Consider the following 22,285-nt stretch of genomic DNA (forward strand, 5'->3'; position numbering starts at 1 on the left):
CCGCCTTCGGGCCCGGCCAAGGACTTACTTGCTGAGCAGACTGTTTCGAAACCGAAACCGAAACCATCGGGATCGACAACATCTAAAATGGCCGACCCGAAAACGAAACCGAAACTTAAGGACTCGAGTGTCCCTAAGATGGCTGCCGTGCCGGTGAAAACGACGGTGCCCGCTACCCCATCGACTCCGTCGACCTCCGGTCCGCAGAAGTCGAAGAAGTCCGTCGATTCCGATGCTGCAAAATCGAAAACGACGCCAGAAGAGGGGTCCTCCAAGAAGGATGGTCGACATGGGTCAGCGGCGACGACGCCGTCCAAGCCCGCCAAAGTCGGCTCCAAAGAGGCTACGCAGGCACACGGAACGAAGTCTGGCACGTCTGCGCCCCGAACACAGGAATCGGAGCCGGTGAAGACGGGATCCGCGCCCAAAGCGCACAAGGCCCACAAGGACGTCGGATCCGATGGAAAGGTCAGACCACCCTCGTCGGCGCCAAAACAAACCGTGAGTGAGGCGTCCCCCATAGCCGAATCGCTACAGAGACTCAGGGAGAAAGCCTTTGCCCCGTCGGCTCCGATACCATCGCCGCTGCCGCAAAAGGACACTCCGGCAAAGCACTCTGGGAAACTTCTATTTATTTTGCCGCCAAAGGAGGCGCCGAAAGCATTTTCAACCAAATCGGCACCGAAACAGGTGATTTCTTCACCGCCTGGCCCGCCTCCACGTCGGGTACTCGACTCAGAGGATGATTCAGAGCAATTCATCGACGCAGATACGGGCAAACTGACCCTCTACAAGAGGAAAATAACTTCAGTGCCTGTGGACCCCTATGTCATCCCACTGAAGAAGAAGAGGGTGCCCCTTGACGCCTCAGGCCTCACAGAACCCATCCAGCCTCCTCCAAGACGTAGCCCTACTCCCTCACCAGAACACTCTGCGGGTGAGGGGTATGATGAGGACGAGCAGTACAATTTCCCCATCAATGAACCAGATTCACAACCGGATTCATATGATGACACTGGTGACCAGAACACCCAAGGTGTGGGGCAGGACCCGCAGCTTTTTAATGCTCGTGCATCCCCGACTGAGGATTCAGCAGGTTTTCATGCACTACTCGAAAGGGCGGCAGCCAATCACGATGTGGACATGCACGCTGACCCAGTTGAGGAAGACTTCCTTTTTGACACGTTCTCAGTCTCTGAAAGGACAGTAAAGACACTGCCTATGCTGAAAGGCGTCCTCAAGCATGCTGGGGACATATTTAAGGAGCCAACGAGAGCGAGAGTGGTCAACCCTCGTATTGAGAAAAAGTACAGACCTGCACCTGCAGACCCCGCATACATTCGGGGACAGTTGCCACTGGACTCTCTTGTGGTCGCCAATGCCAGGAAACGTGCCAACTCCCAGACGACGGGTGAAGCTCCTCCCCCGGATAAGGAGTCCAAAGTGCTAGAGGCAGGGGGCAAAAGAGTAGCTGCACAGGCATCAAACTTTTGGCGCATTGCCAACACACAGGCACTCTTAGCGCGTTACGATAGGGCGCACTACGACACCCTAGAACAGCTTGTACAACACCTGCCTCCGCAGTTCCAAGAGGGCACCAAACTGCTTATTGAGGAGGGGAAGCTAATCTCAAACGCAGCCATCAAGTGTGCACTTGACGCAGCAGACACAGCTGCTAGAGCGATTAACACTAGCGTTATGCTGAGACGACAAGCGTGGCTCCGCATTTCAGGGTTTAAACCGGATATCCAGACAACCATTCTTAATCAGCCAGTCAATCCTGATAGTCTGTTTGGTCCAGATGTTGACACCACCCTAGAGAAGATAAAAAAGGACACAGAAACTGCTAAGTCCATGGGGGCCCTACAGTCACAACAGTTTCGCGGCAGCAATTTTCGTCGCTCAGGTGCACGTGGAGTCACCAGAGGACAAATGGGTCAACAATCCCAGTTCTCAAAAGGTGGAGCACAATCCTCGTTCACGAAACAGACCAAGGGAGGTTACAGAAATAACAGCAACAGAGGTCGCGGCAGAGGAAACAACAGCTCCCGCTCCTCTACCCCGAACAAACAGTGACTCTCTGTCACTGCCCCCCGACCACTTAACACCTGTCGGGGGGAGACTGCAGCAGTTCCTGCCCGTCTGGAGAAACATCACCACAGACAGGTGGGTGCGACAACTAGTCCAGTATGGTTATTGCCTAGAGTTAAAGTCCACTCCACCCAACATCCCGCCAAGGCAAAGGCCTATGTCCGCAGAGCACTTGCTCTTATTGCAGCAGGAAGTAGTGGTGATGCTGCAAAAGGGAGCAATCGAGCTCGTGCCGGCGGGAGAGGAAGGTACAGGGGTGTATTCCCTGTACTTCCTTATTCCAAAGAAGGACGGATCTCTCAGACCTATTCTGGATCTACGTCCCCTCAACCTGTACATACTATCAGAACATTTCCACATGCTTACACTGCAACAAATTCTTCCATTGCTAAACCAGGGAGATTTCTTAGCAACCTTAGATCTCAAGGATGCTTATTTCCACATTCCGCTACACCCGTCACACAGGAAATACCTCAGGTTCACTATTCAAGGCAAGCACTACCAGTTCAAGGTCCTACCCTTCGGAGTCACCACAGCCCCGAGGGTGTTCACCAAGTGTCTGGCGACAGTAGCGGCGCACCTCAGGAGGCAGAACATCCATGTCTACCCCTACCTAGACGACTGGCTCGTGCAGGCCAAGTCAGAACAACAGTGCGCCGCAGACATGTCGACTACAATTCACCTTCTTCACGATTTGGGTTTCTCCCTGAACTACCCGAAATCGCATCTTCAGCCGGAACATGTCCGGCAGTTCCTAGGTGCCACAATCAACACCCTGACGGCCATGGCTCAGCCAAACCAGGTCAGGATAGACAGCATGCAGGCTCTGATCCAGAAGTTCAGGCCACAACACTCGCTTCCAGCGAGAGTGTTTATGCAGTTGATAGGCATGATGGCCTCCTGCATCTTCATAGTCCCTCACGCACGGTTACATATGCGTCCGCTACAGGAGTGCTTAGCGAATCAGTGGACACAGGCTCGCGGGCAATTGACAGACCTAGTGTTGGTTACTAGTCGGGCATACGACTCTCTGCATTGGTGGACTCCACACAACCTTTGCAAGGGCCGACTGTTCCAAGAGCCTGTGCCGCAGATTGTCCTGACAACGGACGCATCTCTCCAGGGATGGGGAGCTCATGTGCTCACTTACACAGTGCAGGGACTATGGACGACGCAGCAACAGAAGATGCACATCAACTATCTGGAACTGATGGCAATCTTCATGGCGCTCAAGTCCTTCATTGTACATCTGTGCAACAAAGTCGTGCTAGTCCGGACGGACAACATGACCGCGATGTACTACATTCAAAAGCAGGGAGGCACCCACTCGCCACAGCTGTCTCATCTGGCTCAGAGCATGTGGAAGTGGGCCATTCAGAGGAACATTTTCCTCATGGCAGAACACCTCCCAGGAAAGGACAATCAGATGGCGGATCTGCTCAGCAGGTACAGCCATCAAATGCACGAGTGGGAGTTACACCCATCTGTCCTCCACCCGTACTTCCAGCAGTGGGGTCATCCGGAGATAGACCTGTTTGCCACAAAAGAGAACGCAAAATGCCAACACTTTGCCGCCAGGTTCCCTCACCCACAGTCGCAGGGGAATGCGATATGGATGAACTGGTCAGGCAAATTTGCGTACGCTTTTCCGCCAGCCCCTCTAATACCGCTGGTCGCAAGAAAGCTAAGGCAGCACGAGATGACTCTCATCCTAGTTGCTCCAACGTGGGCGCGCCAGGCTTGGTACACCACGTTCCTCGAACTCTCAGTGGTGCCGCATCAAAGACTGCGCCTCACGCCCAGTCTTTTGACGCAGAACCATGGAGAAATTCAGCATCCAGATCCGCAACAGCTCAACCTGGCGATCTGCCTCCTGAAGTCCTAGAGTTTGGATACCTTAACCTACCTCCTGAATGCATGAACATCATCAAGGAGGCAAGGAAGCCAACTACTAGAGCATGCTATGCTGCAAAGTGGAAGCGTTTTGTCATTCACTGTACAGCCAATGACATCAACCCGCTGGATGCATCTATCCCCAACATCATCTGCTATCTGTTGCATCTTTACAAGTGCAATCTGGCGTACACTTCCATTCGGATACATCTATCCGCCATAGCGGCTTATCTTCAAAACAGGCAGCACCTCTCTGTCTTCAGAGTGCCCGCCATTAAAGCCTTCCTTGAAGGTCTGAAACGAGTCATTCCCCCAAGAACACCACCGGCTCCGGTGTGGAACCTCAATGTCGTTCTCACCAGACTGATGGGACCACCATTTGAGCCACTGCACTCGTGTGAACTTCAGTTCCTTACGTGGAAAGTAGCTTTCCTTGTAGCTATTACGTCTCTAAGGCGTGTCAGTGAGCTGCAGGCGCTCACAATCCAAGAGCCATTCATTCAAATTCATCCAAATAGGGTCGTGCTACGCACTAACCCCAAATTCCTTCCTAAGGTGGTGTCACAGTTTCATCTAAACCAAACTATTGACTTACCAGCATTCTTTCAAAACCCTCAAACGGTGGCAGAAAGAATGCTCCATACCTTAGACGTACGAAGGGCGTTGATGTACTACATAGACAGAACACAACCCTTTAGAAAAACAAAACAACTCTTTGTTGCCTGCGCACCACAACACAAAGGCAGCCCGATTTCCAAAGCAGGGATAGCCAGATGGATTGTTAAGTGCATCCAGATATGTTATCAAAAAGCCAAGCGCACTTTAACAATACCCCCCAGAGCCCACTCCACACGCAAACTGGGGGCATCCATGGCTTTCCTAGGGAACATTCCTTTAGAGGATATTTGCAGAGCAGCTACGTGGGTTACACCACATACTTTCACAAAACACTACTGTGTTGATGTGCATTCCAAGCAGCAAGCTGCTGTAGGACAGGCTGTTCTGAAAACACTTTTTCAGGTTTCTGCAGCTGGCACGGGCAACCGCCGCTGATGGAGGGACTGCTATGTATTCTATGCTAAGATATGAATTTAGCAGCCCACATGCCTCGAACTGAATATGCTACTTACCAGTATGCATCTGTTCTTGGCATGTAGGGCTGCTAACATTCATATCGCCCGCCCTCCTCCCCGGTGCCTGTCGCAGCTGCAGATATACTATTGTATTTACTCATTAGCATGGACATCCTTTACACTTTTCACTCCATCTTCTGCCACAATGGCGAAAAACAATCTGGGGATGGAGCCGATGCCCATGCGCACTGTAGTCCAGGGGAGGAGCCACCTATCTCAGGATACTTCGAAGACTCTTCCAGGACAACAATGTGCGATCATCCGAGCCCAACACTAGGCGGCGATCTAATGCTAAGATATGAATGTTAGCAGCCCTACATGCCAAGAACAGATGCATACTGGTAAGTAGCATATTCAATTCCTTGCTCTTACACGTGAAAGAGCTCATTTGGTTTCATCAATAAAGAAAAAAGTGGAATCTAGTGTGAAATAAACACATGAAAAAGCAATTCATTATTTCTAAATATATATTATATCCAGTTTAATGTAATTCAGATTAAAAAGGTGCTGAGGCTTAGAATATGTAGAAAAAGATAGATTCTATTTTTCCTATAATGATCTTTAGTGGTCAAAAAAGAAGCACAATGCTTTAAACATTTCCTTCTTGCTAATCATTGTTTTAGCAAAACAGATCATAAGAATGAAAAGCTGGTTTTTGTTACTTTGTGTAAACTACAGCTGCAATTGTGCTCTGTGACTTGCCTTTCACCTTGGATGCTGGCTCTGGCCCCAGGCATTATGATGTCAAAACTTGACAGTAATCTCTTCTTACAATTGAACAACTAAATCATTTTATTATTTCAGGCAATTAGAGACGTCACAAGTCACTGGTAATAAAGAAATTAGAGACAACATTTTTACACAGTGTAGGAAGCTGTCTCTTTATATGGTATACCAAAAAGAGGTATACCATGCAAAGAGTCCATGCAAACTCCAAAGGAATTACAGAGGAACAAATGATACCCAAAATGCTCTCTTTTGTGGTAGTGTGGGCGAGCAGTTAGTCATACCAGAGGGTAGTGCCTCCTCCTACTCCAAGACCCATCCAGACGCGTCACTTGCAGGCAACTGGTAAGAAAACGAGAGATGTAAGAGCAATCTATAAACCAACAGTAAAAAAAAAAGATAGTAAGCAAGACCTCTGACCTCCTGCAGCTCCGTTGGTGCGCCGCTGCCCCTACACCTCTCTGTCCAGGTTGGTGTTCGAAGCCCTCCTCCACCCACAGGCTCCTGCCTGCTACTCATCCCTGGTGGTCCAGTGGGAGAGCCCTGCTCTTCTGCTGGTCTGCTCGGCCAGCCTTCTCTGTTTGTCTGTCTTTTCTGCCTGTACTGTTATTGTGCCTGTTTTTCAGTTTTTTATATTTTTCGCTCTTACTTTGCCTTGTTGTGTCCTCTGTTTTGTTTTACTTGTATTGTGCCCGTTTTCACTGCCCTTTTCCCGTCCCTGCTGCCCCCACGGCCCCTCCCACCTGCCGATTCCCGCTCCCAGCTGCTTTTTCCTTCCTCTTTCCCTATTTAATGGCGGCCGCTGCTCCAGCAGTTGAGCAAGACCACAGACCTCTGCTCTAGCAGCTCCATCGCTGCGCTGCTGCCGCTGCCCTCTACATCTCTCGGTCCAGGTATGTGTGTGAGGCCCTCCTCCACCCGCAGGCTCATGCCTGTGTCTCATCCCTGGTGGTCCAGTGGGAGAACCTTGCTCTTCTGCTGGTCCGCTCGGCCAGCCTTCTCTGTCTTTTGTGGAGAAGTGTGGTGCAGCGGCCAGGGCAGCTGACTTCGGAGCACAGAGTTCATGGTTCGATCCCCGGCTCCGGTGGCAGCTCAACCCAGCACCATGTGACTCTGGGCTATAGCTCACTTAATTTCCACGATGGCCCCCAGCGCCTTGAGACCCGTAAGGGTGAGTAGTTTGCGCTTTACAAATACGGATTGTGCCTGTTTTTCAGTTTTTTATATTTTTCGCTATTACTGTGCCTTGTTTTGTTTTACTTGTATTGTGCCCATTTTCGCTGCCCTTTTCCTGCCGCTGCTGCCCCCGCACCCTCCTGCCATTTCCCGCTCCCGTCTCCTAGCTGCGTGTCCCTCCCTGTTTCCTATTTAATGGCGGCCGAAGGCGCACCAAAGACAAGCCCATCTGCGACCAGTGCCAGGGACCATGGTTCTCCGACCACCCACCGCTACGAATCAGCTGCCCTCCACACACTCAGCCCGCAAGGAACAACAACTGGCAGCTGTCCTCGCTGAACACCACCCACGGGAAGTTCTCCTGCCAACAAACCTTCACCAACCTCTGCACCCCCACGACGACCACTGGACACCAGTACACCCGAAGCCCTGAGGTGCATCATCCTCAATGTACGCTCCTTGAACAGACACGCAGTAGAGATATTGGACCTCCTCGACACACTGTCGCCAGACGTCGCCTTCTTCATGGAAATCTTGACCAACCCCACCTGCGCCTGGACATCGCTACCACCATCCCCGGCGGATACAAGATCCAAAGGAAGGACCGCCCCAACCACCCAGGAGGAGGACTCGCCATCGCGCACAAGAATTCCCTCCGACTCACCACCTCCAGCACAAACGACTCCTCGTCCCCCAACAGAACACCTCCATTTCCAGATCCAGCCCAAGAAAAACCCTACGCGGCACCCTCACCTACAGACCTCCCAGACAACGAACTGCATTCACCACAACCATCACTAACCTCATCACGCCCCACGAAATCACCTCAATTGACTACATACTTCTCCTCAACAACCTCAGTGACCCCAACTCCACTGCCCCCCTGGACAACTTTGCCAACATCGGACTGAAACAGCTCGTCACCCCCATTACCTACAAGGCAGGACATACCCTCTACTCCATCTTCGCAGGAGGGAACAACATCCATTTCTGCCACACCACGCAACCCCCCCAGGACGGAACACCACTGCATACACTCCTCTTTCGACAAAGCGACTGCTCACAAACCTGCGCCACCCTCTCCGTGAAGGAATTGGAGCAAGGTCACAGGGGAGCACCTCAACTCCACCCTCAACTACGATCCACCTCCCACCACGACTGACGTGAACTCTGCAGTCAACGAACTACACAGATGGATCACTAACGGCGCAGACAAGCTTGCACCTCTCCGGAACCCAATACAGCACCCCATGAAAGCCACCTGGTTCACCGCTAACCTCCGAGAATCCAGACGCAACTACAGACGTCTCAGGAAATTATGGAGAAACCGCAAAACCTCAGAAGATCAGACCACCTACAAGAACGCCATGACAGAATACCACCAACGCATCAGATCCACCAAATGACCTTCATCCGGAACAAAATCTTAGCCAACTCCAGCAACTCGAAGGAACTCTTCAGCATCATTCTCTATTCATTGATTGATAGTGCTAACCCCAAGGCAGTAAGTAAAACACACACTCAATGAAAAAAATTATGACACATACTTTTATATATACATTTAGATACCAAGATCATCGGTATCAGGTAAGTACTTTTCGAGTTATAAATCTTTGCACTTTAAAAAAATGGACACAGTGCAATTTCTGGATCGGTAATGTTATCCTATTGCGGGTAAAACATGTATTGCATTCGGGCACTTAGCAGCGTCTTACTGTAGTGTTCTTCAGCACTTAAGGTGAATGTAGGGCAAGGTTCAGAGCCACACCAACCGGTCACCTCGGGAAGCTCTGCGGCGTCCGGGTGGAGCGGTATGCCACGGCGTTGGGTGTCCCATTCACTTCAATGGTAGAAAGTTCTGGTTACAAAGAGGCTGCAAGCAGCTACTGGGGCAACAGTCCGGGGGAATTCACAGGGGGGCTTGACCCTAGGGCATGGAGAGAAACTGTTGATCCACTTCACCACGGGCTGTGTGATTTGGGTGCAGTGGTGTCTTTGGCATCAGGATTCTGGGCTGGGGTCACTTGCAGTTGGAGGGGGGCTGCAAAAAGATGCTTCAGGTGGCGACTGAAAGTCCAGTCTGGGCAAACTCAAGCATGGGTTTAGCTTGTGGGGGTCTGGGCACCCCATTGCCATCGTCACCTCCCTTTGACTCGGGCTACGGAGCATTGTGCAATAGTGCTTTCAGGTGTCGGGTGGCTGTGGTCGCAAACTCACTCTTGGTCTTTGTTTCTAGTGCAGAGGCTCAAACAGGACAATTGGGCCTCTCTCAATGTGGGTCTCACTGTCCCTAAAGTCGCTCAACGTGCAGGTCAGTCTTCCTTGGTGTTAGTGTCTTACCTGGGCAAAACAAGCCTTGGCTGCTTCAAGGGGTCTAGTACTCTGGCGATTGGCACTGTGCGGCTCCAGTCAGTCCTGGCCTCCACACACTTCGAGGGAGGACAGATCTCACCTGTAGGACATGGCTTCCTCTTCAAGGGCGGCTGCTGTGTCGGTAGACTCTGTAGGCGCCAGGTCGGTGTATCGGATCTTGCTTCTTTGGTGCCTGCGGCTGCATGGGAGTAGATCACCTACTCCAATCGAGTTCCTTTGAAAGTTTGTGAAGCACTGGCAGCCCTCTGGGTTTCATGAGGTCTGCACAGCAGCAGGATGCATTAGTTGCTCCATGGAGGTTCGGTGCAGTAGACATAACCGTAGGGTTGGCGCCAAGTCAGTCATTCTCCTCGGTTCTTGGCTCAGCAGTCTTCTTCTTCCACTCCTTCTTTTGTGTCCAAAGAAATCTTAAGATCTGGTATCAGGGGGTCCCCTAATTACTCAATTTAGGGGCATTAAGGGGAGTGAGGGGTAGAAACTAATAGACTGCTTACCCCTGGCCACTGTATGACCACTTTCTATAGGAAGTGGGCATGTACCTGTCCCAGAATCCCTAAGTTTGCTATGATCAAGTTGGCCAACTCTGAAAAGTTGTGTCCACTTCAGGTAGCCCACCTTAGGGATGGTACTAACCTAGAATGGGCATACCTTCCTGACCAGCTAATTTTCCCGCCTGCCAAGGTGTCAATGGACTGAACAAAGGGGGTCAACGTCCTCCCCTGTGAGGGAAGTCATACTAGCATATCAAACGCAGTGGCTTCTTTTAATCTTGGAGTGCTAGTCAACACAAGGAGAAGATGGACAGAGCGCTGAAAATGTTCAGACACTCACCCCCAGTCACAGATCTGGGTTGAATCCGTTATCGCTCTTTAGCTCACTTCGCCACCCCAGTTGAGACCCAGCTATATGCAAATCAGTCTTCACCCTGTGCCTTGTGGGAACAGTCCAGCCCGAACTGCCAAGCCATGTCTTCTCTGGACCGGAAAGAAGCACTCTGCGACCGGTTTCGAAGTAACACCCCTCATTAGCCAGGCTAGCTTGAATTCCATGGCAAAGTGAGTTAGTCAGCAGGTCATCCTGCGGGAGGGAATGAGAACACCCTCCACCCAAGCTTTGTCTCTGACCTCTTGAGAGCGAAGGCCCTCACCCTTGGGGGGTCAGAAACTTTTCTTTGGCGGCAGGCTGCCGTGAATCAATCAGTCAGCACAACAGTGGCTAGTAGGTTTTCAGGGGGCATCTCTAAAGTGCCCTCTGAGTGCAGGTCATAATAAATCCAACACTGGCATCAGTGTGGGTTTATTAGCACAAGATGTTTGATAGCAAACATCCCTATTTTCAGTGAAGCCATTATGTAGCTGGGGAACTCATTTTCACCAGTGTCCAGCACATGCTTTTAAAATGGCTTCTCGGATCACAATATCTGGTATTAGAACTAGACATCACAGAGGCATATCTGCTCATGCAAATATGTCCTCACATAAAATATAATGCACCCTCCCTTAGGGATCAAAGGCCTGCTATAGGGGTTACTTACATATTAGACGCAGTGACTTTGGCATGACACACTGGAGTGTCATGTCGTGTTTCCACTCATAGTTTGCACCATGTCACACAGCCTGCAATGGCAGTATGAGTGGAATTTGTATTTGGGTATCTTAGGGTGACATAAGATATATGTTGCAGCCCTTAGGGACCCTCTTTAGTATCCCTGCTCAAAGTACCGGGGTACTAAGTCCTTTGCAGATTGTAGCACAATTAGACCACACCTTGTTTTAGGGAAGCAGTACTGGCAATGAGGTCTGGTTAGCAGGGCTTAGTACACTGTCAGAGTCGAAAATCGGCCTCTCGTAGCTAAAAAGGGGGCAAAAAGTGTTGAGGGGGGTAACTGCAACAATAGCCCAGTTCTCTACACACAGGGATTGTAGACTCCAAAGTGTTATTAATAGCTATGTTTGCCCTTTCAGATAGAGTATGACTCAGATCACAACATGGATAGAGAATGACTCAGAGCACTACATAGCTAGAGACGAATAAGATTTACATGAGCATGATGCTCATCCTCTTTCACCTGTTTAGTAGGCCTCCCTGCCATATATTCCAACGAGCTATGTTGGTAAAATGTATGTTTTACTAAAACAAGTGCAATGAATTTAAGTATATATGGGACTTAGTTATCATACAAGTAATGTGCAATATGGGTAACTGTATCTAGTGGGGGCAACCCATGACCATTTTCCAACTTTATTAATGTCACAAAGCCCACCAGGAGTGCGGACATTATTGTATTTTGCAGCATTGTATGTTGAAACATTGTATAGTGTGACTAACACATATGGCAGTTAAAGGCTGAAAACGGTATGGAAGTACAGGCAAATGCCAATGCAGTGTTCACAGGCACCATACCTAATTAAAGGAAGCATAGGTCATCAGAATTATCTGCCTCTGTGTAAAAGATTCATTATTCCTCTAAGATCCTGGGGTATCCAAGGCAGTATGGTTGCTTCTGAATAAAGTCTGACTCTTGGTGGGTCAAGCTCAATTAGCTACTATCTTGAGTAAGAGACTCTCTTGAGCTATGCTTGAGATAGTGTCATACATGTCTGATACTGGGGGGGAGGGGAGAGGTTGCTTGCCTTGCAACACTTAATTCTGGCAACAAACAACAGTTGACTTGAAAATCAGCTACAGAGGCAAATGTATTTTTGCAGCTAGAATCATGCTGTCTTTTTGTTGCCATGAGACCTTATGTGCAAGGAAGATTCACCAGCCTCCCATCTCCGCTTTACCTCTAACCACCGCAGATGAAAGGAAGGCTCTGCTCAATATATTTTGTAAGGCCTATAAACTAGACCGATATTGAAGGCAACAGAGCTTGATATGCTATGGGTTAACAGTACATCCCAAATGCTCAATTTAGCATAGTAACGTGGACACAGAGATGGTCCGTATACAATACATGTGCTTTTATTCTCTTTAATGCTTTCTGCAGTTCTGTAACTGAGGGTTTACTTCGGTAAGAAGGAAACTTTATTTCCTGCTTGTCTTCTCTGCATTTCTGTATCTTGCTTGTAAGGAGACTTGGCTTATTTCTCCAAATCCCTTTATTGAACAGATGACAGTTAAAAACAGTTTCTCTTCCCTCCAATAAATCAGTTCCCTTTCCCATGTAACATTTATCAAGTATAAACAGGAAAGTTCAATTCATTTTGTTTCTGTTGTTAGCCCAGCATTTCAAACAGCTGTCAAATCCACAGCATGTTTATTTGTACTAAAGACCCACCTCCCAATTAACTTAAACATGACTTTTCTTCCTAAACGTGTATTTCTACATTTTCCAGCTTGATCCTAAATGTAAACTTCTATAATACTAAACTACGTAATATATCGGACTGTAATACCATCTCGAAATCCAAGTAACATTAAATTACTCAACCTTCAATGTTAGGGTTATGGTGGGAACATTGTTGACGTCATAGACTTCTCATTCACTTCAGACAACCATCAATTAATTCCTGTTTTGTGGATGATTGTTGATTAAGGCTTCTGACCACTTTATGACAATATGTCACTGTTTGTAACACTGGTTCACATGAGATTTAAAAAGAAGCTTAGAAGGAGGTTGAAGATGTGGATGTGTGGGGTGCATTTTCTGACTCTGGGCAGCGTTCATAGTTTAGAAATTACTTACATTGAATGTTAGTGGATTTAATGACCCAGCATCTAAGGGCGCTACTTCAGACAGGTGGAGGCATAGCAATTGCATACCTTTCACAATTTATTTAATGGTTTTTCCTAAATGGCCTGAACTAATAAACTCCTGAGCGCACAGTTAAAATGCACCCCTTCTAACTCCTATCAGCTGTGTGAGCAGTTTATTTATTGAAGTTAATTGCTGGCATCATAGACTGTGATGTACTATGATACTTTTGTTTTATTTCTCATCACGCATCTTTGTGACTTTGCTGTTTTTCCACTCTGGCCCATGCAGTCTGTATATCCTTGATATTATTTACAGTGATTCTGTTTGAAGTGATGCATGTCAAACAAATGCAAATTACTTTAAGATCTTGCGAGACGCAGTTCGAAAGGTTACTCACAAGATCAGGAAAACAAGGGTCCGTATCATGAAGGGCTCAGTGGGCAACCGAACACCTCTTTTTATGCACCTGCAGTGTGTAAAGTAAATCATTTAACCTGATATGCTATTTTTTGCTTAAGCACTCCACAAGAGTGCATGTGCTTTCCAACTATCCTCCTTGTGTACTTCTCTCCCTCTGGACTCCGTGTTGCTCGATCACCTGTGTATTTCTCCCCACCACCTTCATGCTCCGCTCACACTGTTGCTTTCTCTGCCCCTCTGCTTCTCCCACCCTCTCCACATTGGTCTCTCGACTGTTGCTTCTCTCCCTTTCACCCTCTGTGTTGCATCTATCTCCCCCACCCTCCATGTTGATTCCCCTAACAATGCACTCCCTCTGCCACCCATTGCGTCTACTCCCCAATGCCTCTCTGCATGGTTTTTGCCGCCCCTGACCTCCATGTTGCTTTCCTCATTCGTGCCCTCCATGGTGCTCCCCCCAATCGCCCCTCAGTGTTGCCCCCCACCCTCCATGTTGTCTCCTAACCCAAGCTTCAAATAAATGATTTTTCACATGTTTCTCTTTTTATTTGCCTATCCAACTTGTAAAAGCAAATAATATGAAAAGGAGGCTGCATCGTTTTGTTGGCATGCCAATGCGTGGTGTGCGCGCCTACTAAATGGTGTGACCCACCCTATCATAGGTTTATTTTTTCTTATTTAGGCATGCTAACAGTTTCGAGGATGCTGTACAGCAAGGATAAAAACCATTGACAAGGCCATTATGCCTCAAAGGCGAAACCAATTAGTTTTGCGAGCGCTTGTTCTCATTATCTCGGAAACACCTCAGATGAAGGGATCTCTAAGGTTTGCCTCCCTCCAGCTGTGGTTCCATAAAATTCATCTATATTGAATAGGCTCAAGCGAAATTTCAACTACACCAGGTTACTTTCCCAAATTTCAAACTTTTCTCATTAAGCATGTCTGGGAAAGTTCCAGAAATTATGCCATTTTGCCACGTCGCATAGTCACATGCTGTTCATTGCAAAATGTTACCTCGAGCATACAGCAATAACGTAAACCGCCAGAATGTGAGCGTCTGTTTTTCACAGCACAGCGTAATTCATCCTTGCATCAAAAGTTGGCGCAAGGACCCATCTCACACTCACAGTGCTATATTACTCTTCTTCATTTCACATAACTGCTCATAATTTTGTGTAATTTCCCCATAATTTCACATAATTGTCAGAAAAGAAAATGATGCGAATTTCGCCCACCATCAAGATCTGTCTTTCATAATATTTCCATATTTGTTACCTGATTGCTTGGTGTAGGCCGCTTCTTACCCTGCGACCACACAGATTCCCACAGTTGAGGTCTTGGCTGTTTGGGGCGTTCCCAGTGCACTACAACAAAGAACACTGTGATGGAAGGAATACTTGAATTAACCCCCTTGCTGCTGTTCGTTCAGGGTCTCATTCCAGAGCATTGCTTTTCACCCGCTATGCCACACTAGACAGACACTAGACGTATGCAGATCAGTCTTGGTCCTGCTCCAATAGAACCAGCCTGACCTGAACTTGCAGGCCAGGTCCCCTCCAGACGGCAACAACAAAACTCCAGACCAGATCCAAACTACTTTCTCATGCATTCTCATTTTCCAGCTCTTGCCTTTTATCATAATTCAATCAATGTTCATTTACCCTTACTTGCTGAGTCTTTTCCCTCGATGGATCTATTTTCATGGTATTTGGTTCCACCGGCTCGTAATAATAAATATGATGCTAATACATTTGATGATAATAGTTTTATTTTGTGCTTTATACCACTGTTTGTGCTGCCCCTAGGGACTGTTAATACTAGGTGATACTATTGCCTAACGTAATGGCACCGCAAAACACTGAATACTGCAGCGGAGAAGAGACAGAGCACATTGCAACGTAAACTGTCACTGTGCCAACGCAGGAGTTACCATTTACTCAGTTCAATACTGTTTCTTATCACGCTACAAGGACGCAATGCTGAGTTCACCTACTGGATTTGAACTTCTAGCCATCAGGATCCGTGCTGATCGCATGGTCTCACACTTTTCAGTCTTGAGGCAACTGTCCAAATTATTTCCTTTTTTATTTCATTTGGAAAATTCCTTTTTTTCTCGCTTTCTTTTGTGGTTAAGTTGTTGAAAAATGTAGTTGGATTTGTGTTTTAAGTTACCCAGGTCTTCGAATGAATGGAAAAGTCTTTAAAATATTTGGATCGGTTTGAATTCACCTGTAGATCTTATTCTCCATCCATGGAATCATCATGTTGGTCTCTTCAGTCGTGCTGTTGAATGATTCCAACAACTTCTGCAAATGACATGTTCTCCCAATCAGGCTCATAATTAAAACCTCAGTCACTGTGTGGATCATTCTTTGACAGACCTCAGGGTCCTCTCTGTGCAAGCCTCCATAGCAGAGTGGTCTTCGTTTGTTGATTCTCAGAATCCATTTTAATTTGACAAATATTTTCACCTAGGTTTGTAATCTACACAGCTCTTTAACACTGATAATAAAGACAGACAAAATGTGTTTTAACTCAATCTAATTGTCATAAAGCATATTATATGCCTGACTGGGTCTTTACAACATGATCTAAATAGCAGGCACAAAATAACAAACCTGCCAGATTGCATCTGCACTGAGTATCCTTTTTTTCCTGTGCCTGATTTGCACCTTGAAGTGATAACATAGGGAGCAACACATCCACATATTTTTTTGCTCGTGTTAATAGCCCTAGTTTTGCCTTCTTCATGCACAGTTATTCACTAGAGAAAAGCTGGCAGTAACAATATTTGCAAATCGCTAGCAAATACAGTTTGCAACTTGCTTTGATAGGTATTAGTGTGAAAAGCGGGACTGAGACCTATATGTGCATTTTTGCACTACTTTTTGGGCTTAAATGACCTGTTAGTAACAACATAAAGGTAGAAAATATCCCCAAAGAGTTTCTTTTTCTCTAGTTCTGAGGTGCTCTTATACTACTGGGTATAGTAAACTGAACATTTGCTGTGTTCGGAGAGGACTCTTAATGGTTGTGGTTTCGCTTTAAAAGAATAACGTTGCCATTTTCTTTGTTTCTTACTACTAGGGGCAAAGTTAAGGAGTTCTTCTTTGAGCGATGATTAAAATGAGAGGTGTCAATTTCATTTGTCTAGATTTGTATGCTCTGTTTTTATGGCCTTTTATGTGTTGTGAATGGTCACAAGTTCACTTTTATCTCCTTTTCTGTGGAAAGGATAAAAAGAGCAAGAAGAAGAAGAAACACAAGGAGAAGCGCCTCTCTTCTGAATCAGAGGCTTCTGACAGCTTAGACACTGATGCGGGTGAGGTATCAAGCAAGAGGGGAAGGCATGTTGAGAAGCACAAGAAGCTGCCAAAGAAGAAACACAAGAAGGAGAAGCGAAGAGATTCAAAGAAGGCAACGAGTAGAGACTGACTGTGTTGGTTGTCATCTGCTGGACACAGAAATGACCGTTTGGTGCCCATGGCAATTTTTTTGATCCCTTCTCCAGTTTTAACCATTTGTATGACATGTGCCTCAAAATACATTGTGATTTTGTGGACAGAGATGCTCCTTCCCTCCTCCAATGAGACTACGTGCTATGAAGAGTTCCATCACTTTTATTGCTATTGTCCTATCGTAGTGCTCCATGCAGGTCTACTCCATCACGCAGTCTGGATGGCCATTAGGTTAGTTTTGCTTGTCCCGTCCCAAGTTGTAAGGACTGGTGATGAACAAGATATGAGATTTTGAAAATATACCCGTTTTGTGTTCCTTTACAATGATGTCCATTTTATAAGATTAGAAAACTGAAAGGTGCATAAATATAGGTTTAATGTGCCACAAGTCTACATCTACTTTACATTTGTTTTATTTTGTAATGTCAACTATTCCAACTAAAAGCTGATTTACAAGAAATGTTTGTTCAGGCTTTAAGTCTATATGGCAAATGGAACTTGTCCCCCTTTGTGTGTTTAACTACAGCTTCATATTTTTTGTACTATTATTTTTTATGGTTATGGATTGAGAGCTGGGTTGCCGTGAGGTCGAAGTTAGGCATCCATTGCATTTTCTTTGAGCTTAAGGCTTGTTAAGGATCATTAACGCTAGGGCCGTCAATCATGTCGGGCGAACGTTTTACAACAATTAGATAGAGCTCGCCCCACCCACAGAGATCTTCTAAAAGAATGAAACTTCAAGGATGTAATGGTAAAGCCATAGATCACCTGTGGATTTTTTGAGTTGCAGGAGCATCGGAGCCGGTTTTAGAGAAGCTTGGAAGATTCTCGAAGTGGCGTGGTTGAGAAAAGGGGGATGAGCTGTTCATTGATTAGGGACTTTAGGATGGAAAAGGGGTGAGAATGTTGTCCTCCCAGGAAGTTGCCTTTAGGCTTTTAAGTACCAGGGTGCAGGTGAACCTCTATTCCAAGCTTTTGATGATAAGAAGATTTCCTTATTATTTGCTAAAATATCAGAGAAGTTAACCTCTTCCAGTCTTCAGGTACACTTTACAACCAAAATTGACATAAGAACAGACCCAAAGGGCAGTGAAGGATTTAAATGCGTCAAGATATTGAAGAGGTCTGTTGTGAGTGGCGGCAGCATTGGCCATTTGAGTCTATCCCAAATGGGGTTGTATAGAAAAAGGAAATTGTGGTTTTGGATGGTACAGGATGCCTTATTGTGTTGATATTCTTAACAATTTATTTCTTAATTTAATCTATTTTTAATGGAAAATAGATCAGATATGAAAGCAAGCCTAAATTTGTGGACAGTGCTTTGCACCACGTACATAACTGGTCTAGCACACAAACACAAAACTTAAAGTCTTTATTATTATGGAGTTCCCTGCCCTGAGTGCCGCACAATCCACTGTAGTAAATCCCACTCTGAGTGAGAACTTGGTGTTACGAGGGCATGGTGGGCACTGGGAAACTCCAGTTCCTTCCTGGAAATGGTTGGTAATTCCATGATGGAAGGGGATCCAATCACCCCAGATTTAGTGGAGGTTTAAAGAAAGGGCTTTTACCACAAGAAAATATATTTCCCCACAGAGAAGAAATTCTGAAATTGTAATTATTTAAGAATTGGGTTTGAGTGATTAAAAACACATTATCAAGAATGCATATTTCCTCTTTTTGCCTTAACAATGATGGTCCCGGACTTTGAAAATCCTGATCTAGAAGCTATTGAGCTCTTTATCTGTTTTATCTTGTTATTAGAAAATGTATTTGGCGCTTATGGAAGTCAAGAAAATGAATACAAACTACAGCTACACGTGTGTTTTTTTGTTGTTGCTGCACACGATAAATACTGAGTTAATGTGTTTTACTGCTGATTTGAATATGCCACAGGAAAGCATTTGCAACCAATATTCAACAATTGGGTTATCATTTTTACCGTATTGTTTCAGCCATTCCAAGTGGGAATTGGAGTATGTGGCCTAATCACAAAATGTACATTACGTGAATGAATACGTAAATGCAACCTAAGAGATCTTTTTATAAAGTCTGGAAGAATACCACATAAAAAGGTATTTCTAAATATGGAAGGAAAGTGTGGGAATCGCTGCTTATGGTATGTTAACTGTAAGATTATAATTGAAGAAGACTGTATGCAATACCATATGCATGGCGGAAATTAAAGTAATAAACACCTAGCAATTTGGTTTACATTAATTACTGCATGAAATGCAAGCTCAGGCTTTATTATGTTGAAGAGACAGCTAGAAACGTGAAACATTTGCTTGTTTTTTATGGTATTGTTAGGGACTTCTGCACACCATTGGGTTCATAATGGTACTGTATGAAAGTGGATTAATATATGGTGCGGTTGTGAGACCTCACCATGTAGTAATGGCACAATCTTTATTAGGGCCAGCTAGGTCTCTTTAATAAAACTCATAGCTCTGTCCAAAGTAGCTGTGGCACAGAGCAGTCAGGCGTAAGCAAAGAAACAAGTGTATATTGTTTAGTAGTATGAGACAGGTAAGTAAGAGACAAGAATCAATAAAAATCTAACACCAATTTTTAGACACAAAGGATATTCTCATCTTAAAATTGGCACCTAAAGAACAAAAATCTAGTGAAGGAGACCGGAGATAGGAATTTTCCAAGGTAAGTTAATCACTGTAGCTCTCTTTTAGGAAATGTAATAAATTATAAGCGGTTGAATAGTTCTTAGCCAACTTGCTAATAAGGCTATTTCTCTCCACCTGGATGGGCCACAACGTATTGGGAGCCAGTCACAGGGACCTCTAAGGTCCAGGAAGACAGTTACCTGTTGAGTCCTGCAGTCTTCGAGTCCTCAGTGCACTTTACTTCTTTACCGCGATTCAGCCAATAAGTGGTCCTTATGCTGTGGACGCAGGATGCTGAAGATGATGGAGATGTTGAGGATGCTTAAGAGATGTGGTGAATATTCATGAGCCCACCTTGGTGTCCAGGAACATCAGGGGTCATCTCAAGGTCCCACATTGTAGCAGGGGAGTCCAGTGCAGGTCCAGTCACCACTGGTCACCTGGTCGCCTTGCAGGCAAATAAATCCTTTTATTTGGGGACCAGAGTCCACTTCATCCTCTGCTACGGATCCCATGTACTTGGGGACACGTCAGGACTCAGTCGCCCAAGAGGCACTTAAACATTCGGGGGACGGCAGGCATTCCTTGGCAGCTGGGCTCTTGAGGAGTTCAGGGTTCCTTAGCTTTTGGTGGTCCTGAAGCTTAACAGGAGGCTAGCCAACTAGCCCTTGGGGTCTCTATTTCTGTCCTGGCAAAAGTGCCCCTTTTTTCCATAAATGGGTACAGCAGGAACAGTCCTCTGTGCAGGTCCCTCGGGTGCAGCAGGTGCCGTTCAGTCTTCATTGCAGCCTTATTTTGCTGGGAACAAGGAACAACAGAACATTCCTTCCATCTTCCTTCGATCCCATTAATGATCTGAGGAGTTTGAGTCTGGGGTGCCACTTTTATGCCATCTTCTCATTTGTGGTAGGGGAGGACTTACTAGCCAATTGGGCAATAGTTCCCATGAGACACCCCCCCCCCCCCCCCCACACACACACGCACACACATACACACACTTTACATCACTTCCTGGGGATTTAGCCACAAAGTATTCCCAGGAAAAAACACTCTACCCGAGTCCAAGATGGCGCAAGCCTTCTTAACCTTTAAGGTGCCCTGGGCACACTACTGGGGTGTACACATCATAATGATCACTCGCCTCCGGGAAAATGTTCTGCAGCAGGTTTTCCCCCTCTTGAGGAGATGCCAGCCTGTCTGCCTAAACAAGGGAGCGGGCAGGCAAAAGGTGTGATTGCCATTTGCTTTACTGAGACGGTAACATCTTTGAAGCTGGGCCATCTGTGGCCACCGCCCTGTAGTCATCCTGCTGGAGGAGGTCATACCTCTAGCAATTCTATGTGTTCCATGTTCCTGGTATTGCTTCTTTCATCCTGGTAGGGGCAGAATGTTGTCTCAGGTGACAGCTGCTGCAGACAGACAGGAAAGGCTACTAGAGGTTTGGGCAACAAAGTGGGGATCTTCTAAAGTCACCTCTCTTTCAAAATTTACCTTAAATACGATCTCAGCAATGAATCAGGTGTAATGTAATGTTTAATTTGATACCTTGGAACAATATCTTTGGTAGTCCCAAACTTAAGTTAGCACTTATCGTGGTGGTTAGTGAAACTCCCATGATAGCCATTGGGATCACTGGCTTTGCTACAGTGAAAACCACAATTGTGTGTTTTTACTGTCAGGGGATGTTAAACAGAAAAGGAATATACCCTTCGTTTTTATATTAAGCACCCTGCTTGGTGGGATACCAAGGCCTTCCCTGTGGGTGTCTTATTATTATGAAAAGGGAATGATTTGACCTGGAAAAGGGGTTTCATTTGCCATGTTGAGTGGGCAGTTTCAGAGCTGCCTGACTATGCTGCAGTGGAAGGCCTAGAGTTACGTATTGATCTTGTCACTGCAATGGTGGCACAATTACGTGCTGTAGTCTACAAGAGGTGTTTAACTTAATAGCCCTTGGTACCATTTACTAGAGACTTGTAGGTAAATTAAATGCGCCAATTGTGCATGCACTTTGGGGTCAGAGCACATGCACTGGGGCCTGGATGGCAGGGCATAGTGCACTACAGTCTTACAACCAGCAGCATCAGTCCATAAACTTGGAGCAGTGATCATACAAAAGATGTCCTTTCCTACTGATGCACTTCACCTAAAGTATGTGGAATAAGGAGGGTTGTTTAGACTTTGTAATTAAGATTGGGTGATTAGTATAGAGAAATTGAAAGAGAGGAGGATGAATGGGCATCATGAGAAAGCAGAGGAGGATGAACAAGAGGTACAGTGGTGTGTCTCAGATCACAGTTGCATTTCGGGTACCGCATGACTGGAGGCGGGCAAGTGTAGGAGGCTACAGAAAAGATCTATGTTTACTTTTTTTGCTAAGGGACAATGGCATTCTTGAACTAGATAGTTCAGAGATCAAGGCGCACCAGATCAAGACTACTTCCCTCACGAAGAGCAGGTAAGAGCGCATGTTTGGAAATTTAGTGTTTCTATGTGGAGCGCCTATTCAGAGTTGCTTAGCAGGCAAACGAGTATGGCCAAAGTAAGGGGTTGTGTGTAAGGCACTCCATTTTAAATGTTATCCACTGCATACTGACACGGTTTTAGAGGATTTCTGTGTTGTTGTTGAATTTCATATTGAATTAGTGACACTTGCAGTGGAGTGGAAGATAGTTTATGGTAGTCCTATGAACA

At 46.2% G+C, this 22,285-nt stretch overlaps 1 protein-coding gene across 2 annotated transcripts in view; it reads left to right on the forward strand.

Moving 5' to 3' along the window:
- Positions 1–19,171, forward strand: part of ZCCHC17 (zinc finger CCHC-type containing 17) — a 100,090-nt gene extending 80,919 nt beyond the window's left edge. For both annotated transcript variants that reach the window (XM_078681898.1, XM_078681899.1), the window contains one exon: positions 16,747–19,171. In XM_078681898.1, the coding sequence (XP_078538024.1) occupies positions 16,747–16,947 (201 nt within the window). In that variant the 3' untranslated portion in view covers positions 16,948–19,171. The remainder of the gene's footprint in view (positions 1–16,746) is intronic.
- Positions 19,172–22,285: the final 3,114 nt, after the last annotated feature.

The sequence above is a fragment of the Lissotriton helveticus genome, chromosome 3_1 (assembly GCF_964261635.1).
Source record: "Lissotriton helveticus chromosome 3_1, aLisHel1.1, whole genome shotgun sequence".
Taxonomy (NCBI): domain Eukaryota; kingdom Metazoa; phylum Chordata; class Amphibia; order Caudata; family Salamandridae; genus Lissotriton; species Lissotriton helveticus.